The following is a 16,217-nucleotide window of genomic DNA, read 5'->3' on the forward strand; positions in this document are numbered from 1 at the left end:
GTTATTTTATCTGCAGTAGAAGATTGAAAGGTGTCAATCTGTTTATGAACAGGTTCCTGAATCTCCTCAAGGGCAAGTTGGCAAAGGGCAAGTTGCAAAGACTTGAGATGGTCTTTAAAGGCATCAAGCTGTGGCCTACTAGAAGGGATCACAGCCTCATCTGGTGATGATGAGGATTTCTGGTGTGGGCCAAGAAATCAGCAGAGTGAGATGGGATCTCTTTGCCTAGATCCTCAGACTGAGGGGAAGCTTGAGTAGATTGTTACTCAAGAGAAGCACTGTAAGTCTGTTGGTGCAGCTGAAGAAACTGGCATTGAAGGCCCATGAACTGGTGTGGACATAAGAATACAAGTGCTCAGTACCATGGGTAAAGATGGAGCCAGAACTACAGGAATCAAACTAGTGGAAAGTAATGGGGATTCTGATTCTTGTACACTGGGAGATTCCCTGGTGCTCTTTATGCTATTAACACAGTACTGTGCAGCAGAGCAAACAGCAGATTGTGGATGGAGAACGATGGCATTGACAGTACCAGAGTCATCAGTACTGGTGATACTGGAGCACAAGATTGGAGCCCAATGGTACTGAGGAAGTAATTCAGGAAGTTGACAGTAACAAGCTCCATGATGTGGAGGGAACTTGAGATGATGCATCACACGTTGGGACTTTTGTGTGCTGCTTCATCGCTGCAGATTCAGTACCAAATGGAGTTGAGCGTCAGCAGTAGCCTTATGGGGCCACAAGGACTCTCTTGAGGTAGAATGGTGTGGGGAAACTCTTCTTTTCTTAGAGGAGACCCTAGCTGGGGATCTGCCTCTCAGTTTCTCCTTGCCATGTGCCTTCTTCGCCTGAGATCATGTAGACCCCATCCTGCCTGGAGTATTTTAGATACCGACAGGTCATGTACAGAGGGGTCAAAAGACCCATGATCTGAAGCCAGTCTCATCAACCCATCCATTAAAAATATTTGGAGGCGACCCTGCCTGGATTTTCAAGTCCTTTGTGTAAAGGACTTACATAACTTACATTTACCAGGGATGTGCAACTCCCCCATACAAAATAAACATTTCTTATGCCTGTCATTAACGGCAATAGTATCCGGACATTAGTGACAATATTCCTAATCAGGGGACGAGAACTAGCCATCTTAGTACCTGGAAGAAAATAATAAGAATTCTCCTGGTAAAAAGGAAACCTACCCTGAAAATACTATATGTATGGTGCAAAGTAGCAAACTAACTACAACTGGGGATTAAGATAATATCTACAAGGAATGAAAAGAGAGAGCTAGTTGTACATTCAAATGGACAGAGAGCAGCTCCATCTCAAAGCCAGAGGCAGTGAGAAGAACTAAGTGGTGACTGGCCTGCTCCAGCCCTTTATGCCCTAGGTGAAGGGCATGAGGATACTCAAGGCATGTGCCTGGCCCCAACAGACAATGCCAGCCAAAAGTCTCCAGTCTCTGACATGTGCACCAAAAGGAGAATATGTATACAGAAAAGCAATCAAAGGAGAACAAGATTAATATAGTCACCAAAACAATAAACAGATAACTCTTAAAGTGGAACAACTCTCCTCAAAGCTTTGTACTAAGTACTTCAATCAAACACCCAAGAAAGCAGGGGGGAAAAAATCAAGCAACACATACAATTAGCTATTAAAAGTTACTCGTAGGCTTTGGGCTATTTTGCTGAAGCTTGACACTTTAGACATTTTGATGATTAAAGTTCCAATTAAATAAAAATAATTAATGACAGACATACAATGGGGAAAAAAACAGCCAAAGACAATGCGGTTTTCTTCAGAGGAATTTCAGCATTAATTAGTGATAATTTGCATCTCCCCTTAACACAGATAATATGGGTGGAGGAGGCAACTTCCTCTGAATATCTTTATTTGTACATTAAACACATAGTACTGAATGGATACATATTTTTCATAGTTTCTCTATATCTCTAGTACAGATATAAATTATTTTTCTTTTCTTTTCACAATTACCTGGACATTTTAATTCATCTGTATAATCTCCACAGTCGTTAGATCCATCACATATCCATTCTGGTAGTATACAAAGTGAAGTAGAATTACAACTAATAAACCCTGTGGATTTTACTCCAAGCTTATAGAAATTAGTGCAGTCTGTGTTATCTGGAAAGAGAAAATAAAATACTACACAATCAAATCTATATATTTATAGATTGATCGATCAATGTCTTGATACGCTTTGCAACATGGGTTCCCAGACTTGGCTATATTTTTTACGGGCTATTCAGCTTTGCTTGAACATATTAGTATCCAAGATAATACTTAACTCAAATAAGAGTTAATTGCAGATCAAATGTGGATAACACTTTAGCACTTTAAAGAGAGACAGAGACAATTGTGACAAAAAACTGAATTTCTTACTGCAGTTCTTTTCATCTGAAGCATCTGCACAATCAATGACCTGGTTGCATTGTGCTGATTTTGCAATGCAAATCCCTTCTGCACAGAGAAATTCTGTTGAAGCACAGATTGAATCTACAAAATATATAGTAACAAAAAGAAACAATTAAATGCAGTTTGCATTGCTTTGAAAGTTTATAAGTAAACCATTTTTTTTAAGTAACTGCATTTAAAGAAAGGTTAAAGCATGTATCACAAGTAAGACCTTTATGTGAAAAGGCCTTAGAAAGAGATTTTTTTTTAATTTCTTACACATATATTATCACAAGAGTTGAGCGTTCATAACATTTGCTGGAAAAGAAAGAACATCTGTGCATCACGCTGTTTTGTGCATTTAATGTACCAAAGTAAGGTTTTCATTCAAAATGCACACTGTGATTACAAATGCTCCACTGTGAGATGGTGTTCAACATGACAGTTTCTTCAGTACTATAGCTTTTGATAGTTTAATATTATAACCAATTACAAATATAAGCTAAAGCTGAATAAATTCTAAAATATTCACAATACTCAATATAAAAATCATAATATTTTGCATTTCTTATAAGAACTTTCATGTGAAGATCTTGAGCACTTCATAAACATTTACTTATTACAATATTCCAGTGAGGTATGTAAATACAACTATTATTATTTCCATGTTTCCGAAGGGTAAGCCAATCAGTTAAGTGACCTGTCCAAGTCACAGATGGGGCAGGGGAGAATGAAAGAGAGGCACTGTACCAACATTTCAAGTATGTCTAAGAAGGAATATCTACACTGCAATAAAACACCCACGGCTGGCATGTGTCAGCTGACTGGGGCCTGTGGGGTTCGGCTTTTGGGGCTATAAAATTGCAGGTCAGATGTTTGGGCTTAGTTTGGAGCCTGTGTCTGGAACCCTCGGATCCAAGCCCGAACGTCTACATGGCAATTTTATAGCCCCACAGCCCAGACCCATAAGCCGAAGTCAGCTGATAAAGACCAGCCGTCGATGTTTTATTACAGTGCAGATATTTCTATAGTGTAAGAGTGCAAGTGGAGGTGGGCACTCCACCTACAACCCACCAGGGTAGGTAGATTTCAACAACAAAAGGTTAGGAACCATAAGCTAATTTCTACAAAAATTCATTACAACACATAACTCCAAAGTAGGAGTAACATCTGTTTCCAGCACATCTAGGACGCAGGCAAGTGTAGAGTAATGACAGTAAGATGTTATTTGCCTGTTCACTTCACCTTTTGCTTGCTGAGGCTACAGAGTGGAGTTTAAATGTGGTTGACTGTGGCAAGACAATTTTTCCTTTTAAATATCCTGATCCTTTCTCCCTGGCAACCAAAATCTGTTCGGTCCAGGAAACCACAAAAATCTTTTTAACAGAGCCTAAAACTATTTTTAAAAGTAAAAGGATATAAACATATCAATAACAGATCAGTTACTTCTTTTTTTTTTTGAAGTGTATTTATCAGTAGGGTGGACAACGTAGTTTGGGTAATTCAAATAATAACTTCCTGAACCTTCAACAACCAAATTGTGTCTAAATTTCAAGGAAGGATGGTTAACTCTTTCCCTTCTCCTCCTGCTCCCCATAATTGTTGCTGGTGGTCTTCTGTGTAGTTGGGAACTTCCTCAGTACTGACACAAGACAGGACGAAAAATCCCAGAAAACATCAAATTTTGCAGAACTGGGGCTTCATAGCTGTGCTATACAGCATGGGAAATATTTACCTGGGAGGCTTTACAGCTCATTTACACAAAATAGTTGCACTAGTTTAACTTAAATTGGCTTATAAACCAGAGCAATTAAATCAGTGCAACTGTTTGTGGACATTATAAACTTAGTTATATCAACTTAAAATCACAACTTGAGTTAAATCAATGCAACGTTGTGTCTAGACCACGCCTCAGAGACATGAAGTTCAATGTGCACAGAAGTTAGTCTAATATCTGCATCTGTTTCTAGAGACAGGGTACAAAGCCTTCATCCTCCTAAAGTATCAATCCTTCTATAAAGAGTGTTGCTGCTACCATTGGATGGGAGGGAGAAGTCTCCCCATTACAATGGTAGTGGAGAGAGAAGCAGAAAGCCTGGGATAGGTAGCTCTTTAAAGGCTTAGCAATTTCAATACACTTTAGATACACATCTGAACTTTGCACCAAACCAGAATTGTGAAACTCTAGAAGTTCATTCAACATTAAAAAGGAGTCTTGTCAAGAACCACAGGAAGCAGTTTGGTCATTAGATTTAATCTCTGGTGAACAAACCTCTTAGATTCATTTGGAAATATTCACTATCTTGCTGCCATTCATCCATTAAGCTTGGGATGAAGTGCAAGCCTAGAAACCAGTATTTATTATTCGAAGAAGCAGTTGATTTATTTGTGAATGAATCTTGATAGGAAAAAAAGAAATGAAAAAAGAAACAGCATATTCATTTGTTATCTTTGAAAAGTCTTCAATTATTTTATTTCAGCTTGCAATAGGTTTACTAAAATGTTTTAAAAGACTGCTCACTAAGAGATAAATCCTGCATGTACACCAAGGGCTCTTCTGCAGCTGAACAGTGCATTTCTGCACTGGGTTGGAGAGAATTTGGGAAGACCATACACGGTGCTCACTCCCCTGACACTACAGACCAGCTCTGTCAGAGTGTCAGCATTCTTCCCACTCTCACAACTTCAGAGAGGGTACAAGAGGCCCACAGAAAAGAATCTATTAAAAACAAACAAAAAACACCACTCCTTCAGCCTATGGGTTCCACAGTCCTACTCAGTTGTTACCAATGAAAGCAACATTAAACCCTGCATGTCTCACCTATATAAACAGAAGCTTTTTTATTTATTTGAACTTGATTAAGTCTGCTACAAGAAGAAGCTTTTTTTTTTTTTTTTTTAAATGGCCTATCTATATCTAGATGGATGGATGGATGGAAGCCCTTTGATAGATGGGCTAATTCCTCCCACCCTCCAATACACCACCCACTAACAGCAATCCAGACAATGGGAGAGAGAAAAGGGTTCAGAAAGTCCTCCTTCCATTAATAGAACAAAACTAGGGGGAAGATGTAAACCACTGATTTTGCTTTCTTTGGAATATTGTGTTCCATGGTCTCAGACCCACCAAACCTATGGCTTTTTCCACAGACTATCAGATTTAAGATTTTCTAGGGATATGAGGGGAAACCTCTTGGCCCATGTGGAAATCCCTATGTGACTGGCTTCCTTTCCCCATTCTCTGAGCCAGTCCAGCTAATCAGAGATGTTGCCTCGGACAGACACAGCACTCCCTTTCAGGAGCAGACAGGAGAGTTAAAGCAGGGTAGGAGTGAGGAGAGGCGCTGCTGGGCCCATACCATTTTCACAAGATGGAGGGGTAGGCCTGCAGAGAAAGATACCTGCAGCTTAGGTCAAGTTCTGCTCTCTCCTCCATCAAGTGAAAACTGTATCAATCTGCTCCTTGCAGTCTCCCCTCCAAACCAGCACATTATTCACAGGAGGAGAAGGGCAAGGATAAAGCAGAGTCCACCTCAAGCTATCGGGGGGGGGGGGTTTCTATTCCCTCCTTCCTGTAAGAAAGTTTGTTAGCTCTCCTTCCCCCTCCACACTCTGCTCCTGCAAGTCCAGGCATGGGATGGGAGGTGCTCAACACACCTCATTACAGCTGCCCCTTTCCTTGACCCAAGCCTGGGAGGGAGGGTTAGAAGAGACTCCCACCATAGCTGTAACTCCCCCTAGCCTATAGGCAGTGTGCAGGGCACAGAGTGAAACACTGGTGATGGGGGGGGGGGGAGTGCGACAGGGTGGAGTAGACCCAGAGGCACACGTCTGGAGGCCTCGTGGTCCTGCCACACCCTGTCCCAGGAAACGACAAGAAGAGAATCTTCCAAGCAGACTAGAGTGGTTGTGGGGAAGCAGCCAATGAGAGAGGCTGAAGGGAGCAGGCATTCAGGGTCCAGTAGGGCCATATAAAAGGAGCTGCAGTACACAGCAGCAGTCAGTTGCTGCCTGGAGCTGGAGGAGAGCTGGAGCTGTGTTCCCGGCTGGCTGAAAGAGCAGCAGGACCATGGACAGCTCAGTGTGGGCAGGGACCAGGGGAGCTAAGAAGGAGTTCCTGGTTTGCTGCTGGGACTGAGCCCAGGACAGTCTGCTGGCAGGGACCGAGGGAGCAAAGAAGGAGCTTCTGACTGGCTGCTGGGATTGAGTCCAACACAGCTGCGAGCAGGGACCGAGGGAGCAAAGGACCTCCTGACTGGCTGCTGGGACTGAGTAAGGACTGAGTCCAGGGGGGGCTGCAAGAAGACAGTGTCTTGAGAGAGGAAGCCCTGGTGGTACAGCCCCATACTTGGGGAGGGACAAGTTAAAGATGGTATATCCCAGAAGGGGTGTGTTCTGATTCACATACAGTATGTGAAACTCAGCCGGAGTGCTGACTCACTGAAAAACTGCCTGAGAAACCACCAAGAGGGGTCACTAGAACTGAAAGATTGCAAACACAACCAACCAGAAGGGGGCACTCGCAAGAGATGGGTGCTGTCCTGTTACAGGAGTTAGGGAGCAGGGAAAGAGGAGAAGCAAGAAGTCAATATGGAAGACACAGGAGAATGGAGGGGAGACACACAGAAAAGTATGAGGGCCCTTCCTCCATTGCTGAAGGCGAGAAGCACTGGTCCCAGTTAATCAAACCTCTGAACTCCTTACCTCCTTCCACAGAATGAACTGAGTTCTGGCCTCTCTGTCTTACAATTAATAATTTCTCCCTGTTTGCTTCATTGCTTCCCCATCCTTTTCTGCGGCATCACATTTTATCACTCCCTGCCCCCTTCTCTGTGCCTTTCTCCCCTACCCCATACATACACCATCCTTTCCTTCCCTCTTTCTGAATTGGCATTCATGTAAGTGATTACAAAAATATGCAAATTAATGCAAAACTAATATCTAAAAGGTTTTGCTCTGATGGTTCTGGCTAGAGATTTTGTCATAATTATATCTCTTTTGAAACATAACTCAGGATTTGTGTAGGTTATCAACTTCTTTATATTCACTAACATTTTTAAAAGGACATTAAAATATTTATAGCATATGTATTTTAAAAATATTGTTTTCCAATAAGCTTTGCACAGAGCCAAACTGCAACATGGCTGGGAAGAACTGACACTGATTATGGCTGGTGCAACAGCAGCATTATCTTTTCTCTTCATCTAGCAAAGCTGCCAAGATCCAGAATAGAGAACATGACATACCGACACCCAGTATAACAAAGATGCCACAACACACATTGCCACAATTTTTCCTGGACGTTCCCACTGCCACAAAGCCCCATCCCACAAGTAGGTGGGGCTTTTAGCCACTATCTATCCAACCCTAATAACAGTCACTTAGACTATGACTGGATTAGAGGTTTTGGTCATGGTGTAACACAAGTTAAGTGATTCCCAATTAGTTCAAGTAAACACAATTGTACATGCAAACCTAGACACTCTAGGATACAACTTTGGTTAAACCTAGGGCTCTCCCATATGTCAATTTTTTTGGCTGGGTTCCACTCTTTTAACATCACTTCTTTTCATCTAATATGATTTATACAGGAGCCATCACTGTGGAACAGCATCTGGGTCTCTTGTGAGCAGAAAAGGGAGAGAAGGAAGGAATGGAGCTTCACCTACACTTACCCAGGCGTCAGCAAGCATTGTAATGTTTCTTCTGATCTCTCTCTCAGTCTAGTGCATCCACAGACATTTGGTTTAGAGCCAAAACACACAAATAAAAACAAATAAAAAGTATAATTCCACCCAAAATTACACATACATTCTAGACATAGATAGATAGAAGCAGCTGGCATTTACCTTTACAGTCCAATTCATCAGAGTTGTCACCACAATCATTTGTGCCATCACACATTTTGTTGTTTGAAATACAACGGCGATTGTAACAAGGCCTAAAACCTCTCCGACAGCTTCTGTTTTCTGGTAAAGTAAATGTAATAGACATTGTATATAGAAATTTTACACAAATAATAAATATTTAATTTAAACAAACAAGCAAACATCCCAGAGACATTTCCTTCAGAAATGTTTACGGTAAGTTATAAAAAAATATGTGAAACTAATCATTTATTGTCCCACTGAAAGAAGTTGATGGACGAACACATAAACCAGTCAAATATTCTAATTCCTCTACCTACAGAAAAAAGAATCGTAAAGATAACCTTAACTTTCAATGTTCAACATCTGGTGATGGTAAGAGTTTTTTTTTTTTATTAATTTGTTTAAAACACCATTCTGTTATAAATATATGTAGTGAGGCAGTGTGGCTCCCCGCCACCCCGGAGAGGGACAAGCCCTTCTGGACACTGGAGTGGGCGGAGCTAGGGAGCCCGTCCCTCAGAGGGTCAGGCGGCGCCCCGGAAGTACAAAGGCTCGACCTCAGAACTCACTGGAGAGACAGCTGCCAGAGAGGCCATATGCAATATCCGGCCTGGCCCGCAACTGGGAAGCCCCTGCGGCCCTAGGTGCACCCAAGGACTGGCCTGACCTGCCCCACACCCGCTACCCAGAGGAGTTGCCAGGCCTGCCCCACGCCCGCTACCCGGAGGAGTTGCCGGGCCTGCCGCAAGCCAGCTACCCGGAGGAGTTGCCGGATCTGCCTCTCGCCAACTACCCTGAGGAACCCATGGTGCTAGACCCCTTGGAGGACACCACCGTGACCCAGGTACCACCAGTAGGAGAGTCTGGAAGTAGCCCAGGGGCAGCCGACCCTAGTCTGGCTGCAACACTACCAGAGCCCATGTCAGTGTGTTGCGGCCAGGATCCCCACTGACACCACAGCAGGTCTTCTGCTGCTGCTAGAGCCCCGGGCTGGGACGCAGTGGAGTGAGAGGGCCTGCGTCCCCCCCTGCCACCCAACTCGCGGGTGGCAGTCTCCCCCTCTCCCAGGTCCTTTGGAGGCCTGGGCTCATTGCTACTGTTTGCGTTGCTACTGATCAGCCCTGCCTGAGGGCCTGAGCGCCTGACTCATTGTTGCCCCCACCCTGACCCAGGGCCTGAGCTTATTGCTACTGTTTGTATTACTACTGCTCAGCCCCTGCCTGAGGGCCTGAGCACCTGACTCACTGTTGCCCCACCCTGACCTAGGGCCCGGGCTGACTCTGCTTATTTCAGTTGCTGCAAGGGCCGCCGAGGGAGACTTCTGTGGCCGGACTAATTCCCCCAAGACATCAATAGTGTGTAGTGAGGCGGTGTGGCTCCCCACTGCCCCGGAGAGGGATAAGCCCCGGCTAACCTCTTTACAATATAACTATGTTTATGTGGAATACGCAAACACTGCTGCTCACGTAGAAACTGAAAAAATGCTGAATTTGTTCAGAAGCCAATGTCACTACATACATCTTGTCAATCATAATGAAGGTAAATTAAAATAATAGAAAATATATTACTATCAAATGCTAGAGTTGAGAGGGTAGCTAAACTGACTAATATGAAAGTATATTCATGCAAGGAGTAAATCCGTATGGATTGTAAAAAAAAAAATGACGGCACCAAGTCTCAGAGCTCAGGTCAACTGACTTGGGTTTGGGTTGCAGGACTAAAAATAGCAGTGTAGACATTCCCATTGTGCCGGAGCCTGGGATCTGAGACCCTCCTCCGTCGCTGGGTTTCAGAACCCAGGCTCAGCCTGAGCAGGAATGTCTACACTGCTATTTTTAGCCTCACAGCCGGAGCCCAAGTCAATTGACCCAGGCTTTGAGACTCTGCACTGTGGATTTTTCTTTGCAGAGTAGACATACTGGAACATGCTTAATTTTACACATGTGAATAGTAGAGCTTGTGAAATTTTTCAAGTGAGTAGTTTATTCGCTGAAAAAAGACAGTTTCGGATCAATCGAAACTATTAATGAATTTGCGAAATACGTACTACCATTTTTTTCTGGACTTAGGCACCATTTACAATATGGAGGAGGAAATCATGATGGTGACCTTAGAACTTTTAATTCAGTGGTTAGGGCACTTACCTGATGTGGAGGAGACCCAGGTCCAATTCCCACCTCTGCCTGATTTGGAGAAGGGATTTGAACTTGGGTCTCCATGAGTGCCATAGCCACTGAGCTATGGGATATTCAGGGTAGGATTTCCCTTAATCTCCTATTAAAGTTTTTCCACCAAGGCTAAATAATTTAAGTCATTGGAGCAGGGATGTGAGCTTGGGTCTCCCACCTCCCAGGTGAGTGTCCTAATCACCAAATTATAGACGAGAAGCTGGATATGAGTCAATAGTGTGCCCTTGTTGCCAAGAAAGCTAACAGCATTTTGGGCTGTATAAGTAGGAACACTGTCAGCAGATCGACGGATCTGATCATTCCCCTCTATTCGGCACTGGTGAGGACTCATCTGGAGTATTGTGTCCAGTTTGGGGCCCCATACTACAAGAAGGATGTGGAAAAATTGGAAAGAGTCCAGCGAAGGGCAACAAAAATGATTAGGAGGCTGGAGCATATGACTTATGAGGAGAGGCTAAGGGAACTTGGATTGTTTAGTCTCCAGAAGAGAAGAATGAGGGGGGATTTGATAGCTACTTTCAACTACCTGAAAGGGGATTCCAAAGACGATGGATCTAGACTGTTCTCAGTGGTAGCAGATGACATAACAAGGAGTAATGGTCTCAAGTTGTAGTTGGGGAGGTTTAGGTTGGATATTAGGAAAAACTTTTTCACTAGGAGGGTGGTGAAGCAGTGGACTGGGTTACCTAGGGAGGTGGTGGAATCTCCTTCCTTAGAAGTTTTTAAGGTCAGCCTTGACAAAGCCCTGGCTGGGATGATTTAGTTGGGGATTGGTCCTGCTTTGAGCAGGGGTTGGACTAGATGACCTCTTGAGGTCCCTTTCAACCCTGATATTCTATGATTCTATGATTCTAAGTGACTTGATACAAAGATTTGGGGAGGGTTTAACAAATTTAAGGGACAATATAGATGAAGGCATGAAGAAGTTTATAAGAGGAGACTAAAGGGATATTAAGGATGGCATTACTGATGGAGTGAAGAGGATGAGGAGTGACACATCATGAGACCAATATGTAGGCAGGGGCTTCATGATGTACAGCTTTGAATGTCAAGGAGTTTTAACTTAATGTACAAAATAATGGGATGATGCAGTAGCTCAGCAAGGAGGGTGACATGGGTGGGAAAGAGTGTTTTGCTAACAACATTCTGGACAGACTGGAGTTGGCAAAGTGAGTATCAGATATGTAAGAGGAACAGATTGTGGTAGATAAAGCTGGATATTACAATGGTGTGGATGAGCAATTTGGCTGTTGGGACAGACAGGAAGCAACAGATGATGTGGTGGAAGAATAACAATAGTTTCCCACCATATGGATGTGGATGGAGAAGGAATGATAACCCCTTTACCCATCCAGGATATAGATCTGCTTGACAGAAGATAACGGAGTTACCAAGTGTTAGAAAGAACTGTAGTGGGGAGATTTTTATCATCTTTGTACTTTATAATACTTCCATACTAGTGTTTTCCTATTTTCAATCACTGACAATTTTAATAGAATTGTATTTAAAAGTGAAAGATAAATCTACATTGCCAGTGTAAGGCTGAGAATAAGTAGGGGAAGATTTTCAGATTTAGGTAAGGTGGATTTCTTTTTGTTTTTGTTTTAAGACCAGAAATGGATGACATAACATACCTTGGGATTCATTGTACTAAATATAAGCCAATCAATATAAAAACAATTTGAAAGACATTGCATTTAATATGAATAATTATGAAGCCAAATTAAGAAGCTGAAGCAACAATGTTTGAGAACACTTACCGCAATAAAATAGTTTTTCATCCGATTTGTCCTTACAATGAGCAACGCCATCACAGGTTAGTTGATAGTCAATGCATTCACCATTTCCACATTCAAACTCAGAGTAAATGTTGCATGTGGAGTTTTTAGCTACACACACACAAAATACAAGTGTTAAAAGCATTTTAATAGTTTGCACAGCACAATGAAATTAAGCAACATATAGTTCAAAAGCAAATTACTTTGTCTGTGTTTTTTGAAGACTCTGAATAGAAAGGTGTACAACTAGAATCACTGATCTTTCAGACTGGACTTGCTACCTAACCATCCTACAGCTGCTCAACTGATCTGCAGTTTCTGTGCATTTGATGAAATTGGGAATGGAATAAAGAGGCAAGGCACTCAAATTCTATGGCATAGCCCAGAAAGCCAATAATGTCACACAATCATACAGTTTCTGGTTTGCTAAATTGAGGTTAGTGAGAAGTAAGAAGACAAAAGAAAAGCCATATTGTACATCCAAATAGAAGTCCTGACCCCTGTGTGGTAGTAGAGGCCTAAAAGAAGGGGACTAAGAGTGAAAGTTGGATAAAAGGGACCCATTTCCAAAGAACACTCTGCCCCAAATTCCTGAATGCTATTACCCACCTCCCTTTTTCTCTTTTGTGGGCTGAGGGGGTTGTAGACTGCAGATATTTGCCACTGAGGTATGCTTTGCAGAGGAGCTGAATAAAGGAAGGCAAACCCAACCTCATCAAAGTCCTGGTACCAGAGTTATAACAGAATGAAATCATATGCCTGACCTGAATAAGGGGAACTTACTGAGGCTAATGACCAACAATATGAAGGGCCTCATTTCCAAGAATGGAAGCAACAACCAGGGCCGGTTCCAGGGTTTTGGCCGCCCCAAGCAGCCAAACAAACAAACAAACAAACAAACAAAAAAAGCCGCGATCGCGATCTGCAGCGGCTCCGAGCAGGAGTGAGGGACCGTCTGCCAAATTGCCGCGGAACAGCTGGACGTGCCGCCCCTCTCCGAAGTGGCCGCCCTAAGCACCTGCTTGGTAAGACTGGAACTTTGGTGGGCTGGCTGCTCCAAGAGGGACCAAAAAACATATTCATTCAGTAGATAGATCCAACTCACTGTGCTGAGAGGGAATGGAGGAGGAAAAGGAACATCGGACAAAACATGCATTAATTACATAACTCGATCTATGGATTTTCCAGTGCATCATGTCTTCTTTAGTTATGTCTACACTGGAATTTTTTAGTAATAGTTTTATAGATTCATAGATTCATAGATTCTAGGACTGGAAGGGACCTGAAGAGGTCATCGAGTCCAGTCCCCTGCCCGCATGGCAGGACCAAATACTGTCTAGACCATCCCTGATAGACATTTATCTAACCTACGCTTAAATATCTCCAGAGATGGAGATTCCACAACCTCCCTAGGCAATTTATTCCAGTGTTTAACCACCCTGACAGTTAGGAACTTTTTCCTAATGTCCAACCTAGACCTCCCTTGCTGCAGTTTAAGCCCATTGCTTCTTGTTCTATCCTTAGAGGCTACGGTGAACAAGTTTTCTCCCTCCTCCTTATGACACCCTTTTAGATACCTGAAAACTCCTATCATGTCCCCTCTCAGTCTTCTCTTTTCCAAACTAAACAAACCCAATTCTTTCAGCCTTCCTTCATAGGTCATGTTCTCAAGACCTTTAATCATTCTTGTTGCTCTTCTCTGGACCCTTTCCAATTTCTCCACATCTTTCTTGAAATGCGGTGCCCAGAACTGGACACAATACTCCAGCTGAGGCCTAACCAGAGCAGAGTAGAGCGGAAGAATGACTTCTCGTGTCTTGCTCACAACACACCTGTTAATACATCCCAGAATCATGTTTGCTTTTTTTGCAACAGCATCACACTGTTGACTCATATTTAGCTTGTGGTCCACTATAACCCCTAGATCCCTTTCTGCCATACTCCTTCCTAGACAGTCTCTTCCCATTCTGTATGTGTGAAACTGATTTTTTCTTCCTAAGTGGAGCACTTTGCATTTGTCTTTGTTAAACTTCATCCTGTTTAACTCAGACCATTTCTCCAATTTGTCCAGATCATTTTGAATTATGACCCTGTCCTCCAAAGCAGTTGCAATCCCTCCCAGTTTGGTATCATCCGCAAACTTAATAAGCGTACTTTCTATGCCAATATCTAAGTCGTTAATGAAGATATTGAACAGAGCCGGTCCCCAAACAGACCCCTGCGGAACCCCACTGGTTACTTAAACCAGTGCTAACTAACACAATTATTAATTCTAGTGTAGACACTACACCAACACTTGTCCCAGGACAGAAACTTTGTTGTTAGCCATTTTTAACCCTAGGTTACACGCTTCAGTTTAAAAACACACCTAACAACAAATGTTTGTGTCATGCCAGCCCTTATATTCACCACTGTATTTTTTAATTAACATATTTTAAAACCTAACCTACAAAATTAAATGTAGACATACCTGTTGTGTCTATCTTTTAGATTGTAAGCTCATTGGACATTGTAATGAGGTGTATCTGGCCCTTTGAGACCCCCTGCTGGAAAACTGTCAGTCCTACCACACCCAGCTCTAGGAAAGAGCAGTAGAGGTGGGTCCTCCAGGCTGCCTAGAGAGGCTGTGGGGAAACAGCCAATCAGAGAGAGGCTGCAGGGAGCAGCCAATCAGAGCCCAGTGGGTTCATATAAAAGGAGCTGCTGGACAGAGCAGATTAGTCACTGGCTGGACTCTGGGGAGCAAGGACAGTGCTCCTGGCTAGGTGCAGGAGTTGCACTACCTGGACAGAGCAGTTGTTTGCTGGAGCCAGAGGAGCAAGGAAGGTGCTCCTGGCTGATGACTGGGACTCAAGCAAGACTTCAGCCCTGAGATAGGGGTGCAGCTGAAAGTGCTAGGGCTAAGAAGGGAAGTGGCCCACAGAAACACAGCAGCAAATAGCTAAAGGGACGCAGCCCGTGGCTGCTACTTATAGGGTCCCAGGGTTGGGACCTGGAGTGCTGGGTGGGCAACTAAAATGATTGGGGGTTTGGAACGGGTCCCATATGAGGAGAGATTAAAGAGGCTAGGACTTTTCAGCTTGGAAAAGAGGAGACTAAGGGGGGATATGATAGAGGTATATAAAAACATGAATGGTGTGGAGAAAGTGAATAAGGAAAAGTTATTTACTTGTTCCCAAAATATAAGAACTAGGGGTCACCAAATGAAATTAATGGGCAGCAGGTTTAAAACAAATAAAAGGAAGTTTTTCTTCACGCAGCACACGGTCAACCTGTGGAACTCCTTGCCTGAGGAGATTCTGAAGGTTAGGACTATAACAGGGTTTAAAAGAAAACTAGATACATTCATGGAGGTTAAGTCCATTAATGGCTATTAGCCAGGATGGGTAAGGAATGGTGTCCCTAGCCTCTCTTTGTCAGAAGGTGGAGATGGATGGCAGGAGAGAGATCACTTGATCATTACCTGTTACCTCTGGGGCACCTGGCATTGGCCACTGTCAGCAGACAGGATACTGGGCTGGATGGACCTTTGGTCTGACCAAGTATGGCCATTCTTATGTAATCCCAGAGAAGGGGGCAGAAGACCCCAAAGAGGGTCAGCATTTAATTGAACCGTGTAATCTCCTGAAGAGGATTAAACTGAACTGGAGAGCTGGGGTCAGGAAGGAATACTGCAAAGTGAAGAATCACCAGGGAGTGACCCTGCGGCACTGCTCCGTAATAAAGCAGTACCATTGGAAGCTCGCCCAGGAGGGACTGAGAGACAGTTTGGAAGATAGCCCATGAGGGGCTGAGGCTAATGGATCAGGACATTACAGAGGGCACCATGAGAGGCCCCGTTGGACTTGTGCCCCGGAAGGGGTCTGTTTTGTTTGTACACCTACAGACTGTATGTGACTCAGTTTGAGGTCCAAATCACTGAAAACCTGCTCAAGAATTTTAACTATCAACAGGGGTCACAG

At 43.3% G+C, this 16,217-nt stretch overlaps 1 protein-coding gene across 1 annotated transcript in view; it reads right to left on the reverse strand.

The window, feature by feature from the left end:
* Positions 1-16,217, reverse strand: part of LRP1B (LDL receptor related protein 1B) — a 1,070,902-nt gene that overhangs the window by 272,709 nt on the left and 781,976 nt on the right. Inside the window, exons 46-49 of the mRNA XM_065413676.1 lie at positions 12,238-12,366; positions 8,268-8,387; positions 2,407-2,520; positions 1,999-2,148 (exon numbers count right to left, since the gene is read on the reverse strand). Coding sequence (XP_065269748.1) covers positions 1,999-2,148; positions 2,407-2,520; positions 8,268-8,387; positions 12,238-12,366 — 513 coding nt within the window. The remainder of the gene's footprint in view (positions 1-1,998; positions 2,149-2,406; positions 2,521-8,267; positions 8,388-12,237; positions 12,367-16,217) is intronic.

Source organism: Emys orbicularis, chromosome 11 (genome assembly GCF_028017835.1).
Source record: "Emys orbicularis isolate rEmyOrb1 chromosome 11, rEmyOrb1.hap1, whole genome shotgun sequence".
Taxonomy (NCBI): Eukaryota; Metazoa; Chordata; order Testudines; family Emydidae; genus Emys; species Emys orbicularis.